The 21397-nt window shown below is 39.6% G+C and overlaps 3 protein-coding genes across 5 annotated transcripts; 2 read left to right on the top strand and 1 right to left on the bottom strand.

Moving 5' to 3' along the window:
* The first annotated feature begins 2168 nt into the window (after positions 1–2168).
* Positions 2169–11405, top strand: LOC141762044 (cryptochrome-1-like). Its single transcript, XM_074625866.1, has 14 exons — positions 2169–3036; positions 6444–6552; positions 6649–6791; positions 6885–7069; positions 7325–7413; positions 7568–7708; positions 8203–8514; positions 8636–8787; positions 8936–9138; positions 9287–9406; positions 9497–9595; positions 9728–9799; positions 9999–10102; positions 10601–11405. The coding sequence occupies exons 1-13, from the start codon at positions 2879–2881 to the stop codon at positions 10097–10099; spliced, it is 1884 nt and encodes a 627-aa protein (XP_074481967.1). The 5' UTR covers positions 2169–2878; the 3' UTR covers positions 10100–10102; positions 10601–11405.
* Positions 11406–12323: 918 nt separating this feature from the next.
* LOC141761973 (transcription termination factor 2, mitochondrial-like) lies at positions 12324–15202 on the bottom strand. The gene is made up of 2 exons (XM_074625675.1): positions 15070–15202; positions 12324–13796 (listed from the first exon to the last, which is right to left on the bottom strand). The coding sequence occupies exon 2, from the start codon at positions 13787–13789 to the stop codon at positions 12650–12652; it is 1140 nt and encodes a 379-aa protein (XP_074481776.1). The 5' UTR covers positions 13790–13796; positions 15070–15202; the 3' UTR covers positions 12324–12649.
* Positions 15203–16382: 1180 nt separating this feature from the next.
* On the top strand, positions 16383–21117 carry eri1 (exoribonuclease 1). 3 transcript variants are annotated; one of them, XR_012592705.1, is made up of 8 exons: positions 16383–16776; positions 18054–18235; positions 18571–18787; positions 18864–18947; positions 19030–19139; positions 19223–19337; positions 19504–20241; positions 20641–21117. XR_012592705.1 is itself a non-coding variant. In XM_074625868.1 (7 exons), exons 1-7 carry the CDS (start codon positions 16696–16698, stop codon positions 19744–19746), a joined length of 1032 nt encoding a protein of 343 aa, XP_074481969.1. In that variant the 5' UTR covers positions 16383–16695; the 3' UTR covers positions 19747–21117. The 3 variants fall into 3 exon arrangements, 1 of the variants encoding a protein (XP_074481969.1); XR_012592706.1 differs by having other exon boundaries at positions 19504–20252; XM_074625868.1 differs by having other exon boundaries at positions 19504–21117.
* Positions 21118–21397: the final 280 nt, after the last annotated feature.

The following is a 21397-nucleotide window of genomic DNA, read 5'->3' as shown; positions in this document are numbered from 1 at the left end:
AGTGTGGTATAAAACTCCTACTACTTCTAATATTAGTTATCATAATATAATTTACATACATATAAATAGATAAAGTACAGTAAGGGGTAATATTATGATAATAAGGCAAGGCAAGTTTATTGTTAACCTTTTAACACCAAGGCTAATCAAAGTGTTTTACATAAGACATAAGACACATTAGGATAAGAAATGTAAGAAACATAAGGCGATATTTAGATATTAAAAAGACAAATAAGATATGTATAAATAGTGCGGAATTTAATCTAATAACATGTACACTGTTAAGAATTTCCCAGTAAAATAACAGTAAAGAACTGGCAGCAGGGTTGCCTTTATGTTACTGTAAAATTAACATTATTATATTGTCGCTGAAATTTACAGCTTTATAATGTTAATGAAAAATACAGTTTGAACTGTTTTTTTTATTAATTTCACAGTATTTTACAGTTAATTTACTGTTTAAAAAAACATTATATAGCTGTTTTTCCACCTTTGTTTTACATTATCTTACTGATTTGTTTTAATGCACTATTTAGATTGTATTTTTTACATACATTTTAATAAACATAATTTTTTGCCTAAATGAATAGACTTAGCAGGTTACAGACATAGGAATAGTCACACTAAATACAATTAAAGGCTATAATAGACTTGTTGACACTTTTCCCAAAAATGTATGTCTATGGCTGGCTACAAGCACAGAATGCAAACCATAACAACATGTGAGTGAAGACCAGAGCTAATGCACTGATTTTACAGTCATGTACAATGTACAAGCCTCACATGTGCAGATCAAGTCCCAGAATTAAAAAAATACTGCATGAAACTGTTACTGATGATACTTTAGACAGTTGATCAGCAGTAAAGTGCTGTTTTTTAAGAATGCATTATAGTTCAGTTAAAAAACGGCCTATGAGCGTAATTTAACATTTTCTTTTGTATTAACAGTAAAGCACTGTTTTAGCAATAACAGGTTAATACTGTTGAAATCCTGCGTTAAATGAACAGCAATTGTTTACAGTGCATGCTTTTTATCAGTTTTTAAACAAACTTTGCAGCTGATTTCTTGTCTGCAAGTGGGGCAAAATAAACTGGTTCAATGTGAAGTACCTCAAGCTACAACTAGGCTACAGCTCTACTATGACACACACTGACACACACGCACACAGACGCGTGACCAGCGAACGCCCTCTCATGCCAGACTTCATGTGCTCATCCGGGTACTTCTTACGGTAAACAAGACAGCTGGCTCTGTAGGGCTCTGCAGCCTCGCTGTTATCACAGCATCAAATATAACACCAATTATATGTTTGCAAAGTGTATGTGGGCATGTTATGCAACTATTTATTTATTTATTTATTATTCAATTGTTATTCTTGTAGTAAAGCAACAAAATGGAGTGGAAAATGGACTTCCGGCCTTAATTTTAAGTTTTATTTCGATATTTTTTTGCAGAGCTTCTTGAATTAGCCTGCAAGCATGTGGAAGGTGTTTTTTTTTAACTATAATGGGGCATAATATAGTAATATTACCTCATGTATGTTAACTTTTCCCTGTAAGCTGTGTCTCCTCTTGAAGGAAGGGCATCTTATGCAACTATTTATATATTTATTTATTTTTAACTTGTTGTTATTCTAGTAGTAAAGCAAAAAAATGGAATGGAAAATTAAGTTTTATTTAGATTTTTTTTTGCAGAGCTTCTTGAATTAGCCTACAAGCATGTGAAGGGTGTTTTGTTATTATAGTTATAATATAGTAATATTACCTGAAGTATGTTAACGTTTCCCTGTAAGCTGTCTCAGATCTTGAAGGAAGGGCATCTTATGCAACTATTTATATATTTATTTATTATTAACTTGTTGTTATTCTTGTAAGTGTGGAAAATGGACTTAATTTTAAGTTTTATTTAGATATTTTTTTTGCAGAGCTTCTTGAAGTAGCCTGCAAGCATGTGGAAGGTGTTTTGTTAACTATAATGTGTCATAATATAGCAATATATCAAGTACGTAAACTTTTCCCTGCAAGCTGTGTCCCTACTCTTGAAGAAAGCACGCTGCAAAAACGTGCTCTCTCTGAGAACGCACACAGCGCTCAGCCAATCACAGAGCTCTGCGTCATCATATGGGCGGAGTCGTAGCTTGTAGGCGTCATCGTATGGGCGGGGCTTTAGTTAGTAGGTACAGTGGTTAGGACATTGAGCAGCTTATTCTTGGACATTCAGAGGACAATTGTCTCACATAGCGACTCAAAACACCCCGTGGACCGGACGGAAAGCAACTCATACAAGACTACAACGGATTTCTAACATCCACGCATTTGTTTTGATTGAATTGCGTCGAGTATTTTATATAATATAGCGAATTTAGACGCTTTTTTTCAACAAAACTTGCTTTTTTACATAACTTCTGCTCGTTAACCTTCATATTTCAGGCTAGTTACTCACTGTAACTACTACTACTACTACTACACTGCTTTAACTAGTGTTTGCAGAGTGTATTTATACTTATAGTGTTTTATATATTGTATAATTATACAATCTTTGTCAGAATAAGAAGTTATACAATACGAAACGAGGTTACAGTAGCCTCAGCGACGCCGGGTCCTAACGCCGCCGGCTCCTGCACAAATGGTTCAGCAGCCAGCTGTTTTTCAATATTTCACCATCATGGAGAAGGTGCTGTTAGAGCAAGGTTAAACCAACTTGGACTGGAAATTTGTGTGTTAAAATAGCAACTTTCTTCAGTAATATTGCACTTTTTTTCCTCTTGGATATATATATTGTTTTATTACTAACAGTGAGATTAAGAGAGAGGAGTGAGCACACACACAACAAGAAAAGGACTGCACATTTTTAAAGAAGGACTCATCCAGTTGAGTAATGGTCATTAATACCGTCCACTGGTTCAGGAAGGGCTTGCGGCTCCACGACAACCCGTCCCTCAAGGAATCTCTGCAGGGAGCCGACACCGTCCGATGCGTCTACATCCTCGACCCCTGGTTCGCTGGTTCTTCCAACGTTGGGATCAACAGGTGGAGGTGAGGAAAAACCCCATTTAACACGCAGTATGCATACAATACACACTGTGATCCATGCACATCTGGATGCTTTCATCTCTCATTACTCATGTGCCATAGTTGCATTGCTTTTTTTTGCAGTTCAATTGCATGCAACTGGTCAATTGACACCCAAAAAAATCACATTTTGTGTACCCAAAAAATGCAGTTCAATTGCATGTAACTGGTCAATTGACACCCAAAAAAATGCACATTTTGTGTACCCAAAAAATGCAGTTCAATTGCATGCAACTGGGCAATGACATCCAAAAATGCACATTTTTATGCACCATAAAATTCAGTTCAATTGCATGTAACTGGTCAATTGACACCCAAAAAAATGCACATTTTGTGTACCCAAAAAATGCAGTTCAATTGCATGCAACTGGGCAATTGACATCCAAAAATACACATTTTGTGCACCCAAAAATGCAGTTCAATTGCAGGCAACTGGGCAATTGACACCCAAAAAATGCAGTTCAATTGCATGCAACTGGTCAATTGACACCCAAAACAAATGCACATTTTGTGTACCCAAAAAATGCAGTTCAATTGCATGCAACTGGGCAATTGACATCCAAAAATGCACATTTTGTGCACCCAAAAAATGCAGTTCAATTGCATGCAACTGGGCAATGACATCCAAAAATGCACATTTTGTGCACCCACAAATGCAGTTCAATTGCATGCATTAATTAATCTGCAACTAATTTGATAACAGATTCATAAATTTGAGTCACTTTTCAAGGAAAAAGGCCAAACATTTCGCTGCTTCCGACCTTCTCAGATATGATGATTTGCAGCTTATCTGTGCCTTATATGATAACAAACTGAATATATTTGGGTTATCAGTGTTGGTCAGATAAAACAGGCAATTTGAAGATGTCACCTTGGGCTCTCTGATCTGTCTAATAGTCTGTTTACATAAGTTTTTAGTTAAATTATTAATCCAAACAGATTAATTGACAATGAAAGTAATTGTTCCCCCCCCAACCCCTTGATGATAATGTAGTTTCACTCTTTATTGCAGTATATTTTAACTGCTATATATCATCTGTTAAGCTTGTTGTTCATTGACACCTGTCCCAGTCTATTACAAAACACTGCATTGTTGAAGTGTCTGCAGTATCTCTCAGACAGATAAGCACATTTCATATCAGATATAGAAAGTATGTAATACATAACAGCATTTCACACTTATTGTTTACAGCAGATGTGTCCTTGAGATGTGTTGACTGTAATGTTTAACATAAATACCATACACATCTTGATCACATCAGTCAAAATGAGGTATTCAAAACAGAAAAAGAACAATTCAATCAGAATAAAACAAACAAAACAACACAAATCCCATTGAGAGATAAAATATCCTTTCCAGGCGAGTCCCGGCCAAAACAGCAGCATAAAAGTTTCCCACATAAAAGCACAAATAACAAACAGCAAACAGATAAAAACAACATTAAAAATTCACATAAGAGATGAGTAACAGACTCAAAACAAAAAGCAATGGACCAATATCCTGAGTGACTAATGTGTTGGAAAGAAAGAAGGAAATGTCTCAGACTTAATTAGTGTCCGTCTGGCAGAGCTGAGAATACAACATTAACAAGCTTTGTTTTAATCTCTTTGCTTTCTTTCCACGTAATGGAACGTAGTCTGAACTCTTTGGATTGGAGGTCAGAAAGAGATTTTGGATGTTGAATTTTATATAAGTGACATTCCCTGAACTTGTTTGTATGAGTGCCAGATGAGGGCACGCTGTCTGAGTCTTGTGACGGAGATAAGAGCAAGGACATTACGGTTTGTGGAGTATTGCGTAGCCTTGTCCTCCTTTCTTTTTTGTGATCAAATTGTATTGATTTTAAAGATATGTATGGGAAATTATTAAAAAATATTCTAATATCTCTGCACGTGGCTCAAGTAGGTCAGTGTGTTAGTGGCGAACCCTCCACCCTTCTCGTCTGTTTGACCTACTTTTCCTCTCCTGCTGCAGCAAGACACCCCAACTATCTCTCTCGTGAGCAGCGCAACCGATGCCACCGAAGCTCCTTTCATCTGATATCAAACGCTTTTAAACAGGTTATGCAAGGTGGCCCCGAGATCACGACAGTCCTTTACTCCAAGGGGAAGAAGTTCATGACGATGTGGGAGCGACCCTGTTAGGAAGTATAATGTAAAACAGACACAGCATCACAGAAGGACCTGGTTGCATAACAGTAGCTCGCTGTGTGCTGTTTATCAATGACACATTGTGCTTGCTGAGTCTTTTCAATTTGGAGTGGCTAGATTGCTCTAAATCTTGATCCATATCAGTGTACGCACAACGCTCTCTCCACCCCCTAACCTTATATTATGCATGGCCTCTAATCCAGATCATTTATAATTTAGTCGGCCGCTTTCGAAAGCTTTTCACTCAGATCTATTGCCTACAAAATGAATCAGAGAATAATAACAGAAGTATTGACACTGTGGTGCTAAAAAGGAGAGTGAGTGTTTGGTATTCACAGCACCCACCTGGCTTTCATACGAGTACACAATTAGAACTGGATGATACAGGAAGCCTCCACCTACGAGCGTTGGTACCTATAGCAACAGCACGGGAAGCTGCGTATTACTGCTGCTCTGCCTCCACGCAAGTGTGGACCTGTGGGGCAGTGTGTCATCTCATGTTTACAGATCTTATTTTAGGCCACAGTACAAATTATATAATAGAGTATTATTACTTTGTTCTGTTGGTAAAAAAAAGGTTTCCGTTGATCACATTTGCTTCCGTTTGGTCAGTATGTTTGGTTTGACGTCACATACAGTCATGATTAAACACGTGTGGATGTAGGTTGGTCGACTCATCCACTGTCCGTGTGATTCAGCCTTTAAGGGATACAATGCCGGTCATGCAGTGTCACAATAGAGTGTCCCCCGCTGATGTGTTTCTTTAATAGCTGTCCAGAATGTCTAGTTCCCACTTGTTATGTAACCATGGTGGTTTGTCCTCCTGTGTCCCCCTCCCGTGGCTCACAGACATAATGTTGGTCAGATGTTTCTGCTGACTCACACACCTGCTCCACTCACATTGTTCAACCTCTTTGTTGGCGGACACATTATCCTCCCGACTGGGCATTTACGAAAACACTTTTCACTTCACAGCATGTCGTCACAAACACGTACGCACACGATGCTTGTAGATTCAGTGGAGTGAAGGGAATACAAATGTTCCTTTCAGTCTCTCTCTCTCTCCCAGCTCCTTTAACTTTGATTGAAAGTAACACAATGTCCCTTTTTTCCAGCTTCAACATCATGAGAGTTCAAGACATTGTCACGTTTGCGAATATCTGTATATTATGTATATATGTTTTAACCACTCTTTCTTTGTCCTCCCTGTCGTCCTCCAGGTTCTTACTGCAGAGTCTTGAGGACTTGGACTCCAGCCTCCGTAAGCTCAACTCACGACTGTTCGTGATCCAAGGCCAACCCACCGATGTCTTTCCCAGACTTTTCAAGGTGAGCTCTCATTTAAACATGAAGCTGGAAGACACTTTAAAACATGGTGTTGTATTCTATTCTGTAGCTAACGTTTGTTTCCTCCCGGTCCTCCAGGAATGGAACATTTCTCGTCTGTCTTATGAGTACGACTCTGAGCCCTTTGGGAAAGAACGAGATGCAGCTATTAAGAAGCTGGCCTGTGAGGCCGGAGTAGAGGTGACAGTTCGCATCTCCCACACGCTCTACGACCTGGACAAGTGAGTCCCCTTCCCACTTCTGCTTTACAGCCATCTATTAATCTATTGTGTTTTAGGTATTTGACTCTTTGCGTGCTCATTTCCCTCCTGCAGGATCATAGAGTTAAACGGGGGTCAGTCTCCTCTCACCTACAAGCGGTTCCAGACCCTCATCAGTCGTATGGAGCCGGTGGAGATGCCCGCAGAGTCCATCACTGCTGACATCATGGGGAAATGCAGGACGCCACTGTCCGACGACCACGATGACAAGTTTGGCGTCCCCTCCTTGGAGGAGCTGGGTGAGTGAGCACATCAGTAGTTTGGATTCAGATAAATAAGGGGTCTCCAACAAGTAGATTGCTATCCGTTTACCCGAGTGGCTCGCTAAAGGTTCAAAGAATATGCACATACATTTGATAACACAAAATCACTTTATAAACCTGGAGAAAAGGTTGGAGATCCCTGAGATAAAGCATGATGACCACACATACTCCAAGCTGAAATTCAACATTATAGGCTGAGTATTAATGTGTTTTTTAATGTGATCCCTGCAGGTTTTGATACTGAAGGTCTGTCCACAGCCGTGTGGCCGGGAGGAGAGACCGAAGCCCTCACACGACTCGAGAGGCACTTGGAGAGGAAGGTCAGTCTCATCCTACCGACCTACTGTCTCGTCATTTTTAAAAGAAAAAAGCATTTTATTTAACTACTATTGAGAGAAAACAGCCCCATGTTGTGACACAACACCACGCTGTCACGCATTTCTATATCTGACCATGTGACTGTGTTTCCATCAGGCGTGGGTGGCCAACTTTGAGCGTCCCAGAATGAACGCCAACTCGCTGCTCGCCAGCCCGACGGGCCTCAGCCCGTACCTGCGCTTCGGCTGCCTCTCCTGTCGCCTCTTCTACTTCAAACTCACCGACCTCTACAAGAAGGTACGTCACCAAACACCTCTTTCACATGAACGATTCTAGTTTGTAACAATCGGAAATAACTGCCGCTGGGAAAGAGTGGAGCCTTTTATACTTGGGCCAATTCAGTCGTTTAAATGTCAACGAGTTTGTCAGATTTATTCCAGGTGTCAGGTTAACTTCCTCTGCAGCATGTGTGAGGTTGATCTACTGTGGCTCCCTATTTATTCTGTATTAAGATGAATTGTCCACTTCAGTCTTGCTTTGTTGCGCTGGCTCCCTCTTCAGGTGTGATGTTGTATATTCAGACTCCAATGAAAATGTTCACAGTCAAGAAATATAAAGTGTTATTAAGGAAAATGTGCAGTAGTTATGTAGCTGAATTAGAGAGGAACTGCTGCCTCCAGTTTAAAAGCTGATGTATGTCAACAGACGTGCCAGTGCCACTTCTTTGTATATGATAAGTTTGACTTCCCGAGGTACTAACACGTGTTCTGCCACTTCTCCAACCCCTCAAGGTGAAGAAGAACAGCTCGCCGCCTCTCTCCCTCTACGGTCAGCTGCTGTGGCGCGAGTTCTTCTACACGGCGGCCACCAACAACCCCTGCTTCGACAAGATGGAGAGCAACCCCATCTGCGTTCAGATCCCGTGGGACCGCAACCCCGAGGCGCTGGCCAAGTGGGCGGAGGGCCGAACGGGCTTCCCGTGGATCGACGCAATCATGACGCAGCTGAGGCAGGAGGGCTGGATACACCACCTGGCGAGGTACGCAGTGGCTTGTTTCCTGACCAGAGGAGACCTGTGGATCGGCTGGGAGGAGGGCATGAAGGTAGACCATGTTCCAAGTTCATATACATTTTTATTAGGGCTCTCAAACGATTAAAATAGTTAAGTATTAAAACTGAATACTGGTGTTTCTGAGCTAACACGAGGCTTGTTTGTGTCTCCAGGTGTTCGAGGAGCTGCTGCTGGATGCAGACTGGAGTGTGAATGCAGGCAGCTGGATGTGGCTCTCCTGCAGCTCTTTCTTCCAGCAGTTCTTCCACTGCTACTGCCCCGTGGGGTTCGGCCGACGCACCGACCCCAATGGAGATTACATACGGTATGCAGTGCACGTGGGAACCGTTTCATTGCATGGCGTGCTGGGATGCTAAAATCATGGCTCAATTGATATCGATGGCTACTGATGCTAAACTGTCACCACAACAACAAAGTACATACTCACTAACCCTCTCCATGTCTTCACTCAGGCGCTACCTGCCCATTCTGAGAGGGTTTCCAGCCAAGTATATTTACGATCCCTGGAACGCTCCAGAGAGCGTGCAGAAGACAGCCAAATGTATCATTGGAGTGCATTACCCCAAACCCATGGTGAACCACGCGGAGTCCAGTCGTCTCAACATCGAACGAATGAAACAGATCTACCAGCAGCTCTCCTGTTACAGAGGCCTCGGTAAGGACACAACAATACATACAGATAGAGACGTTCCTCACACACATCTGTAATATTAATACGAAGCTGGTGTGATCTTGTCTATCTAAAGTTATTTAACTTTTAAGTTAAGTTTAAAGTGTTGACTGTCTATTGTCTTTGTCCGTAGGCCTTTTAGCTACAGTTCCGTCAGTTCCGCCCACCTCTAACGGTAACGGTCACGTCGAGATGTCCACAGACGGGATGGGGTTCCCTGCTGAGGCCGCACACAACGCTGCAGCTCCATCTGGTGAGTGTCATCATACCTGTAGTATTTCTGCGTTCTTCATGACTTCGTCTCTAGTCTCAGGAGGTAAAGTTTGTTGTGTTGCTTTTACAGGCTATCAGATGCCGGTTCACTCCCAAGGAGACTGGCAGAACAGCGTCATGATGTACCGGCAGGGTGATCATCAAACCAGCGTCGGCACACACCAGCAAGGTGAGGAACCTCAGATACTAACACATTTAATTCACCCGTTTTATTTGTCTGAAGACACTTTATACCACATGTGTTTCCTTGTATTTTCACCCTTATATCTCTGCTAATGCTTGAATCTTGCTTGAATTCCAGGTTATGCAGGCACCAGCACTAGTATGATGTCTTACGCCCAAGGCGCACATCAGTTTACTGCACTTCAGAAAGGTGAGAACTGATATGCTTTTATATATAAAAAGGGGGTCAAGACTCAAGACTTTAGTTGATCTTTTGTTTGGATGAAAAGTCCTCCATGGCACCAGCCTGTATCAACCGTACTTCATAGTCCTTTATCCTCCGCTATGCCTCCTTTGTGTTAGTGAGTGACAGAGATGATAAAACTGTATTTTCTGTTTTGTTTTCTCAGCACCTGAACACCATTTCATCACTCTGTCCAGTGGCAAACGACACAGCGAGGACTCTGGGAGTGGCAAAGTGTCTAAAGTCCAGAGACAAAGCATCCACTAGAAGGTTAGTCAGAAACTTATTCCTGCTGAAATTTCAGTCCAGTTGAAATAAAAAAAAAAAATCTTCTTAAATCGGTCTAAATTTGGTCTTTTCATGGGATTTGTTGACAATTAGAAATATATAGAGTATCACCTGTTCTTTAAAGGAATACCTCAAAATATGAATAAACCAAGAAAATTCCTCATTAATGATCATATAGTCAGATATTATGAAGCAAAACGTGTCGTATTCAAGGTAATTGATGTAGAAATGGTGTTTTTGTGGGCTCCTCTTTAGGATTTATCCTTTAATACTCTAATTTATATATTAAATGGCTGAATTAATGTGTTCAAAATTCACCAACAGTATTTTCCTTTTCCCAAATTGATCACGTTAAGTTAACATATCTTCATCTGTCCAGTTTGCATTTATCAGCAGTGACGAGTTAATTGCTTAAAGTGCATTTATTAAACATATTTTCCATCGTCCGTTAACGTGTGTGTCCTTTCTGTCTCCTTACAGGAGCGTCTGCAGACAAAGAAGCCAGCACTTAATGGACATTTGAGGCTTTTTTTGTTACCGCACTACACTATTTGCACGGACACGACTTCAAGAGGAGCGGTCTTTAAACACAAACACACACAAACACGCACCTGTTTCTCCAGCAACGGGACTGTATATTATCATCTACTATCATGTGGACTGCACCGCCGCCCGGCCAGCGCTGACGTCACCGGAGCAGCTGCTACACTGTGCTCATGTTTGGATTAATGTTGCTGGGACTAAAAGTCCTTGTGTATATAATGAATTTGCTAATTTCACATACAAATTGTACATATTTTAATATTGTATGTGTGTTTTCTCTCTTTGTGTAGATATAGACCTATTGATATATTTTTGATATGAAAAATAATTGTGGATGGATATTTCTTTTTGTTTTTTGGAAGATTTTCAATAAAAATAAAAAACATTTATAGTCCGTCCATTCAGATAAAAAAGGTGATAAATCTTCTATCTATTCTAATGCACCTGCCTGTCCTCATTTATTGCACTCCCTGTCCAGGATATCCATCAACACAAGTGTTTTAATCATTCCCTCTCTCTCCATCTCAGTACTAGTGGACTCATGTTAATCCGTCCCGCTGTAGAGGCAATATCAGTCTGACGTTAACTATCAATGTCAAAGGTTATAGAGAGAAGGCGACAGGAATACAGACTCTTATATCATGCTGTCAACACTAAATGTACCACTTGAGAGAACTGCTTCACTGGCGTCTTGTTCCTTCTCAATGTGCTTGTTTCATTAAAACTGGTTTAAATATACAAATGGTTTCTGTGCTATTCTTTAAATCTTGAGTGTTGAAAACTGTTTAGAGCTGCAACGATTAATCGGTTAGTGTCAACTATTGAATTAATTGCCAACTATTTTGATAATTAATCGGTTTGAGTAATTAAAAAAAAAAAAAAAAAAGTAAATTCTCTGATTCCAGCTTCTTAAATGTGAATATTTTCTGGTTTCTTTAATCCTCTATGACAATAAACTGAATATCTTTGAGTTGTGGACAAAACAAGACATTTGAGGACGTCATCCTGGGCTTTAGGAAACATTGATCGACATTTTTCACCATTTTATAGACCAACAAATCGATTAATCGACAATGAAAACAATCGTTAATTGCAGCTCTAAAACAGTTAAATTATAATATATTATTATATTTTTGTATTTTGGATATTGGTCTAGTATTTCACAAGAAAAAAACATGATTTAAAAAGTCCAAAAAATACCTTGTCAATTTGTTAGCGTAACAGAAGCATGTTTGTCTTCTTCACGACCCCTCAGCTTCATCTTGGTTGTCTTCTGTCTGTGTTGAAGCTAAACTATAAGCTAACACAAGCTAGCATGTAAGAGAAGGATCCACAAATTAGGTTAGTGTTAAATTTACAAGTCCGACCCACCCCTGACACCGACCATGAAGTTGGAAGATGGATCTGTATTGATGCAATGTTACCTTTTTAAAGCCCAAAATGTAAAAGCTTCATTGCTTTGACTTTCTGGTTTTACTCTTAAAAACATTTAAATGCAACTTGTGATAATGATTTAGTATGAATCAGTAATGCCATTGCACTGTTGGTAGACTGTACACATCAAAACATGCAGTACAGTACATGTGTACATTGACAGTTTGCTCTGAGAAGAAAAGCAGCTTTTTGACACTTAAAAATGAAATTAAAAAACATACAAATACAACTTTAAACGTATCATTTATTGCTCATTATGATCAGTAACGACAAGCATTGTTCATTACAGTAGTAAATCTTGATTTCCAAACCGATTTTAAAACAGTCACAGTGTCGTAGCCCTCAGCTGAGACCAGAGAATCCTCAAGAAGGCCACAGGCTGAAACGTAGTAGTTTCATAGTACAGTTCTCGATACTACAAGTTCTGTATTGCTGAAGGATTGGTATTTCAATTGCACGAAGGTGAAGCTGTGAACCCTTTCCCCCAAAACCAGCATCAAAAAGCATTCATAAAACATTATTTCCTCCCCGTATAACTGCATATTGTGACGTTCACTCCTCAGCAGATCTGAGAGGAGCGACGGGGTTGAAGAGCGGCCGCTGCTGCCTGAGGTGCAGCTTGGCGTAACTCATCTCAAAGTCCTTCTTAGTTCCCACAATGACGTCGAGGCTGCCAGAGCGCACGTCGTACCCGTAGGACGCCAGCTTCTGGATGCGATAGAGGACGATCTGCGTGGTGAGCTCCATGACGTTTGGAGATTCCTTCACCTGCTCCATGCTCACGCCGACATCCATCAGTCCTTGGAACCGCCCCGCCAGGGTGGGCAAGGAGTAGTACAAAATGGCCGGGCAGAGGATGACTATTTGCTTGAGTTCATCTTTGGAGCAGGCGAAGGCGTCCCCGACGTATGCCAGCGCCTGCTGCATGGCGTCCGGCTGCAGCTCGGCGATGGAGGCTCTGAGGCTGGACACCAAGGTGAGGAGCTCCTCCGTGGTGAAGCCCTGCTCCCTCAGGAAGCCCAGACTGTCCCTCCAGGCTTCGGCCGGTCTCAGCAGGATGTACGGGTTCTGGCTCAGCAGCTTCTGCAGCCAGATGCGCAGGTTGCCCTCGTCGCCGCCCAGGTCCAGGTAGGTCTCCCTCAGAGTGTGGATGACCTCCTTGTTCAGCTCCACGGGTCGGCTGAAGCTCTGCGGGGCGCTGGCCATCAGCTTGCCGATGATCCTGTTGCTGAGGCGGAGAGTCTGCAGGTAAAGGATGTTGGCCCGCTGGTTGCTATGGTGAGTCAATGTGAAAAAGGAAGCTGGGAACTTTTCAATGATGCTCATCAGTTCGCGCTTGTTGGGGCACACGGTCGACCAAAGTTCTCGCTGGGCGGCCACGTCCTCCGGCCGACACAGGACGGCTTCGGGGTGAGTTTCCAGGATTCGGGCGATCACGGTTGTGTCTGCGCCCATGTCCCTCAGCAGGTCGGCGGTTTCGGACACGTACGCGGCGTTCTCGGACAGAACCCAGCCCTTGAACTTGCGTACCTTTCGGATGTCCACCGACAGCTGATAGAGGGAGTCCACTGTGAGCTGGTTCTCCAGTCTCTTGTTGGGAGACGACAGTGTGGAGGCCGACGCAGAGGGAGGGATGAGGAGCCTCATCCTCTGGCAGTAGGAGCACAGTGACGCGGTGGTGACACGAAGCATCGCAGATCTGCATGGAGGACAAAGAACATCTATATAAGTACAGTCTGAGACCCACAATAGACACATTTTAGTCTTTTTTAGGGGTGTACAGGGGTCTTTAGGGGGAGATAGCAGGTCAACAGTAGATGTCACATAGAAGTGTTGTACATCATCTGAAAGCTGGGAACCTGAAGATTAATTTGAGATGCAGGTCAGCATTGTGTGTCAAGTTGTTCTAGTCATAAATAAAGAAAATCTTAAGTGTATAAGGGTTTAGAATATTATGATTTAAGTATATGATGTCCATCCCCATGTTCTGTTAGGTCTCATAAGTTGTTGCAGCAATTTTTGCGTTGATACTATTTGTTACACAGATTTGGAGCTAAATTTAACCATTTTTTACCACTCGAGAATTCATAAAAATGATCAATAATCCCTCCAAAATACCACATTAAGACACCAAGACCTTGAGGAACACCATAGAAAAAGCCATGCTGTGATTTGGTCTCAAAAACTTTTGACATTTTGAGATTTCTGCAAGAATTGCATTTTTCGGCGATTAGATGGCGAGCATTTCTGTTATGTAAACTGCTCAGAAACCCCCTTACTGTCAATCTACCTAGGAAAGCCATCCATCCTCTGAATGCTCTAGGTCTCTAGTTTGTGGTTGTACAGTTTCATGAGGCTGTGATTATCCTAGAGGTCACCACAGGTCATTGTATACAGCAAAGTCAAATTCAGTACAATGAAATGTCTACAATGGGGACATCACACATGAATACAGTTGGGCTCATTGGATCCACAAGAGTCTCAGCTTTACAGTGATACCCCCTAAAAAAAGACAAAAACAGGTCTATTGTGGGTCTCTAATTCAACATTTCACTCATAGCTAAAAGTAAAAATGATTTGTATAATTTAAGACCAGTTTCTCTGCAGAACCACAAAAACTACTATGTGTTTTCAGGGTCAACATGCATGCTGTCACTACAATACACAAGCCTATAACAGCATATACATAAAGATAGCAGCGCATTTATAGTGGAGTACATGTCTGTGAATCAAGAGTAATAATGTTTTTGTCCTCAGTATTCAGAGGCAGGAACAAACAGAGGGAACACTGTGTCCTGACAGCTGCCTGGTACATGCTATGTTAACATGTTATATATATGCATTTTATATCATACTATGACTACACACCATACAAAAGACACAGACAAAGCATGCACCATGTAATGATATCACCAAAGGAAAACACACTGTTTGTTTTGTATAAAAATGAGTTATAAAACAGGTTATTTTACCAGCTAGCAGAGCAGTGCAGCCTGAGGACTCAGATGATCACACCCTCCACTCTGTGCTGCTTTCATAACATGAGAGGAGGGAGCTGGGCGGAGTCACACAGAGGAACACATGAGAGACATGTGAGGAGAGCAGGGGGCGGGGTTTAACATTAAGACACGCCCACATGACCATATAAGGCAGCAGCCACGTGGTGGAAACTATCCTATCCTGGTCTGACCTGGGTCTGACCTAGCTTCATGAATGAATGAGGAGTCAGACTAGTATTGATGATTTAATATGGTCCAAAATGTAAAAGCAGCATCTGTTTCTGTCCATTTCAATTCTCTACTATGGTTTTGTATAGTTTCCTACCTACCATGACTTTTTATGACATAACAAAATATTTTTTACATTATATACTATGACTTTTTTATGACATACTATACTATGCCTTTTTTTAATATTTTCATGGCATGCTATACTATGACATTTTTAATATTACTTTGACATTTTTAATATTTGTATGACATGCTATACTATGACATTTTTAATATTTTCATGGCACTTTTAATATTTGTATGACATAGTATACTATGAAATTTTAATATTTGTATGACATAGTATACTTTAACATTTTTAATTATGGTATGAAATACTATACTATGACATTTTTTATATTTTCATGACATCTTTTATATTTGTATGACATACTATACTATACAATTTTTTTTATATTTTCATGGCATATTATACTATGGCATTTTTTTATATTTGTACGACATTGAATATTATGGCATTTTTAATATTTTCATGACATGCTATACGATGACATTTTTAATATTTGTATGATATACTATACTATGACATTTTTTTATATTTTTATGGCATAGTATACTATGACATTTTTTATATTTTGTATATATATATATACATAATTACATATTGTCATTAAGGTTTTAATTTGTAACACATGTTTATTTTTTTATGGTTTCCATCACTTGTATTTACTAAATATCATGACTGCAACATTGCAATAATGTTTATTTCATGTTATATTATTATTTTGACAGAAAAACCCAATTTACTTTATGTACTTTATTTTATGTTATATAATAATAATAATAATAATTATTATTATTATGTTATATTATATATATATATCATTATTATATTGCTATATGTTAAAATAATCAAATTAATAAATCACGGTAAGTGAGTATTTATGTTTTTAAGATTAGACATATTATACATGCTGTGTTGTAACATCCACCACACGAGATGGCGCGCGTGAGCAACCGTTTTGTTTTTGGCGCAAACCGGAAGTCGTCATAACCGCCCAACTTTAAAAAAAAAAAGTGTAGTGTTTGCTTGTGCAGCTGCTGCGGAGGAGAGAAAGAGACCAGACCTGCAGCCTGCAACCTGCAACCAGCGCTCAACTAGTATCGATAACGTTATCGATTAAACGCGTCGTTCTCCATTGATTTTAACGTCAATAACAACACCTGAGCGTTATCAGCCGCATTGCTTAGCGACACGAACGAGGAGAACAGCGAAGAAGAAGACGTTAGCATGTGCAGCTAACATTTATGAATTAACGTTAAATCCACGTTTTGTTTACTTGTTTTCTGGATTAACTTCGACTCTAAATGGATGAGCACAAGGAGAACATACACACAAAGGACGTCAACGTGAAGATGTCTGACGTTAACACGAGAGAGGATGAAAAGGTTGGTGCTAATTTAGCTTAGCTTCATGTTAGCTACACGTTTGTAATGATGTTGTTGATTTATACTGAAATACGAGGAGGTAAACAAAGAGTTTCTACTCTGTAAAAGCTCCAATACCAACATACTGAGTTGCTGTGAACAAGCATGAGGTGCACAGTTATATTGATTACCTTTTAATGTTACATTTAAAGCATAATATACTGAATTGAAGTCACAAAGACATGTTTTAGCAGTGGTGGAAGAAGAGGTAGGCCTAGTCAGATCTACTTCTTCTACAGTGTAGAAATACTCTGTTACAATTAAGTCCTTCATTCAATCTTACTTAAATAAAAGTACACAAGTATTAGCATCAAAATATTCAAGTAACAAAAGTTATATTGGATTATAATGATTGATGTATTCATCTCTAAGCATCACTAATGTAGATGGATCATTTCTATATTTACTGTTTGGTGATTTATATGAATATATTCTGTTTTATTTATAGCTAATATTTTGTATTTTATGACATACTATACTGTGATTTTTTTAATACAATTTGTATGACTTTAAATGACATTTTTACGACTTTTTAAATTACATTTTTATGATTTGTTTATGACTTTGTAATGACATTTTTATGAATTCTTTAATGACATACTATACCATGACTTATGACACACACATTTATATATATTATACTACTACTATATAATAGTATAATATATTATAAATAATAAGCATAGTATAACAAAACATAAGAGTGATTTCAGACAATTTATATTGTTTTTCCTTTATGAATATATTCTGTTTTATTTATAGCTAATATTTTGTATTTTATGACATACTATACTGTGACTTTTAATACAATTTTTATGACTTTAAATGACATTTTTGTGACATTTTTAATGAAATTTTTATGACTTTGTAATGACATTTCTATGAATTTTTTAATGACATACATTTATATTTATATATACTATACTACTATATAATAGTATAATATATTATAAATAATAAGCATAGTATAACAAAACATAAGAGTGATTTCAGACAATTTATATTGTTTTTTCCTTTAATTTGTTGCCCATCTATAAACCAAAGTAAAGAGGGTTTTCTGTCAAGGTAGAGAGATATTGAGTGACATGACCTGTGTACCTTTTTACAGATGATCAGAACTGACCCATTTTTGGACTTTTCTACCTTTCTATAAACAAATCAGTTCTACAGCTTGTTTTAGTACTTGGTGTTGTTGTTTCTGAGACACATAATAACTGATTATAATCATTCCTCTCCAGGCGAAGCCTTGCAGTAGGATATGTCCTGAAGAAGAATCTGCTCCTCAGGTGTCCCCGTCTCAGTCCAACAGTGACTTCAGTCATCCAGTGTACAAAGAGATCTCTCTGGCTAATGGACACATCAACCGCATGTCCAAAGAGGAGCTTCGGATCAAGTTAGCAGACCTGCAGCTCGACACAAGGTAACAGTGACCCCAATACGGTAAAGATAAGATAAGATACACAAGGTAACAGTGACCTAAATACAGTAAAGATAAGAATAGCCTTTATTGATCCTCAGTGGGGAAATTCAGTTGTTGCAGCTGCAGCACAAGGTCAGAATAAGTACAGATAAATAGAGAAAGTAAACAATTTGTTTTGAAGATAAAAAGCTCTCACCAGATTGCTTTAAAATACTCAGAATACTTTTATTATCAGAGCAATAAATTGGACTATCACACAAAAATGCAATACACTTTACTGTGCGTCACAACATAGAACAACTGTTTTCTAAAGCGCTTACTCTTTGTGTGTATAGAGGTGTAAAGGACGTGATGAAGAAGAGGTTGAAGAGCCACTATAAGAAGCAGAAGCTGTTGCAGACGGCCGCTGAGGGAGGACCAACTGACACCTACTATGACTACATCTGCGTGGTGGACTTCGAAGCGACGTGTGAAGAGGATAATCCTGCAGACTTCCATCATGAAATCATTGAGTTCCCCATGGTTCTCATCAACACGCACACCTTAGAGATTGTAAGTTGACTTTGAAATGTTCAGCTTTTAAATCTGTAGGGTGACTTTTATATTCACAAATGTTTATTTTCTGCAGGTGGACTCCTTTCAGGAATATGTGAAACCAGAGTTGAACCCACAGCTTTCAGACTTTTGCGTGAAGTTAACAGGAATAACACAGGTTGGTTGAGCTCAGTGTCTTCTCTGATATCAGTGTGATGTTAATGGAGTTTTTGTGTATAAACTGTTGTTTTGTTGAGCAGAAAATGGTGGATGAAGCAGACCTGTTTCCAGATGTCCTTCAGCGGGTCGTCGCTTGGCTTCAGGAGAGGGAGCTCGGGACAAAGTACAAATACGCCATGCTGACTGACGGGTAGGATGTTGTAATTCAGTAACGCTGCAGAGTTTTTAACTGTGTCCCTCCTCACACTACGTTTGTTTCTACATTTTCTTTAGGGCCTGGGATATGAGCAAGTTCCTCAACATCCAGTGCCGGCTTAGTCGGATCAGATATCCGGTTTTTGCAAAGAAGTGGATAAACATCAGGAAATCATACGGGAACTTCTACAAGGTTTGTGTTTTTAAGATGAGATATGGACATAGTAACTCATTAAAAACAAAAATAGAAATAAAGTAAATGGACAGCAACCCTTGCAAATACAATAAAGAAGAAATTGATTAGTAATTAAAGGTCCCCATCAGAAAAAAAACACCAACCAGCTGTTTTCCTCCCCCAGGTCCCCCGCACACAGACGAAGCTGAGCACCATGTTGGAGAAGTTAGGTCTGAAATACGAAGGCCGTCCTCACTCTGGGCTGGACGACTCACGCAACATCGCCAGGATAGCTCTACGCATGCTGCAGGATGGGTGTCAGCTGCGCGTCAACGAACGCATGCACGCCGGTCAGCTGCTCTCCGTTCCCAGCTCAGCTCCAGTGGAGGGAGCTCCTCCACCACATAACCCCCGCAGCAGGGACTAGACCCAGGACCCCGACCCTCGACTCTTTACCCCTGTGAGTTACAAACCCAAAGCAATTTTACAGTCTTTGTCAGGTTGTACATTTTTTGCTTCGGAGCTTAAAAGCTGTAGTTTGTAATGGGGGTCAATATGATTCACACGTGAGGCTTAATCTCTGACCACAACTCTATATATTTTTACACCAGATGTCTAAAAACAGATCATTCCAGTGTGTTGTGGGAGGATTTTCCCGTTTCAGTGTTGTCGGTCCGTTAAACCTTCCTTATCGAGCTGCCTTATCGAGCTGCTAATATTCATCAGACAATTTGATTAAAATGCAAATTTAAGTTCATGATGCCGTGAATTTGTAGTTACTTCAGGTTACGTCCCAAGAACAATGACAACTCTTTAAAAATAAATACATGACATTTATAATGAAATGAAATGGTCAATATGAAAGGCAAACTATGTAGAAAGAAAGAGCCGGCAGCAGCGAGTTCAGCGAGGCGGCCGTCACGCGCTGCTGACGTGCCCCGTCTGTCCCGGGCGTAATTGTCATGTTGTTCTTGAGGCAGTGAAATAATATAAAAAAATCAACAATATCATAGTCGTGTTTCCATTCGATCGTCAAGCAAACTTTTTAAATGTCGCAAACGGAGTAGAAGAAGAAGAAGTAGAGGTTAAAAACCAGAAACAAAACAAGTCGGCTTGGCCATCTAACCATCTACGAGAGAAAAATGGAGAGGTCTTCAGGAATTTGTTTTAATTAGTCAAGTTTATAATTGTTGTTTTATTTCAGCTAGTATTGGTTCATGTTGTCTGGAGACAAAGACAATATAATATATGTCCGGGGAGACGCCGACAGCAGAAACAGCTCATCAGTTATGTGAGAAAGAGTGTAAACTATCGAATTTAGCCGTTTCCATACAGCTTTTCTAATGCGATACTTCAAAAATGTGCATAAAAAGATTTGAATGGAAACACGGCTTATGTCAGCTTTAGCCTTTAAAACCCCTCATATGTCTTACTGTTGTGCAAATACTATAAACACAAGAATCCACCACAAATGTTGCCGCTGCTATTGCTGTGCTGTTTAAAGTGCCACATTAATAACAGCCATAACATCACATTATAAAGTAATGAGAATACGTTGTCTATCATTATACAAAAACAGCACAGGTGTTCATTTGACAAATTTAAATTGATTGAAGTTGAAGTGATTTAAATCTGTTGTAAGTACTGTAAGAGTTAATCCTGTGTTGTAAGATTCTGTCATCTTTTGTGATGATAGTGAATTAATTTTCATTCATGGAGGATTCTCTATTTTAATAGGAACAAATATTCTTCTGATTGCCAAATACTGCAAATAAATATGTTTCTCTGTTCTTGTAAATGTGGTTTGTCACTTTTGTCCAAGTTTAAAGGTGCTTAATTTGATATCCAGAGCATTAATATAGCAGCAAACAACTATTTGATATGTAAAGATATAGAGGAGTAATGTCTACCTGAACACTTTTTTGTTTTAACGCTGCTAATTTCTTTAACGCATTAATGCAATTGATCTTTCGGAGGTTATAGCGGGCTCCGTTTTAAATCTAGAGTGAAGATACTGTTATCATATGAAACTACAAAACCTAAAGAATTCATTGGTACCAACCATGTCATACTAAACT

The sequence above is a fragment of the Sebastes fasciatus genome, chromosome 23 (genome assembly GCF_043250625.1).
Source record: "Sebastes fasciatus isolate fSebFas1 chromosome 23, fSebFas1.pri, whole genome shotgun sequence".
NCBI lineage: Eukaryota > Metazoa > Chordata > Actinopteri > Perciformes > Sebastidae > Sebastes > Sebastes fasciatus.
The sequence above is the reverse complement of the archived record's forward strand: the minus strand, read 5'-3'. Positions and strand labels throughout refer to the sequence as shown.

Bases quoted from the DNA above. Each gene is read 5' to 3' on its own strand.
- LOC141761973 (XM_074625675.1), bottom strand. From the start codon at position 13,789: ATGCTTCGTGTCACCACCGCGTCACTGTGCTCCTACTGCCAGAGGATG.
- LOC141762044 (XM_074625866.1), top strand. From the start codon at position 2,879: ATGGTCATTAATACCGTCCACTGGTTCAGGAAGGGCTTGCGGCTCCAC. The intron at 6,792-6,884 runs GTGAGTCCCCTT...TCCCTCCTGCAG, and splicing joins ACGCTCTACGACCTGGACAA to GATCATAGAGTTAAACGGGG. The intron at 8,788-8,935 runs GTATGCAGTGCA...GTCTTCACTCAG, and splicing joins CCCAATGGAGATTACATACG to GCGCTACCTGCCCATTCTGA.
- eri1 (XM_074625868.1), top strand. From the start codon at position 16,696: ATGGATGAGCACAAGGAGAACATACACACAAAGGACGTCAACGTGAAG. The intron at 16,777-18,053 runs GTTGGTGCTAAT...ATTCCTCTCCAG, and splicing joins ACACGAGAGAGGATGAAAAG to GCGAAGCCTTGCAGTAGGAT. The intron at 18,236-18,570 runs GTAACAGTGACC...TTGTGTGTATAG, and splicing joins GACCTGCAGCTCGACACAAG to AGGTGTAAAGGACGTGATGA.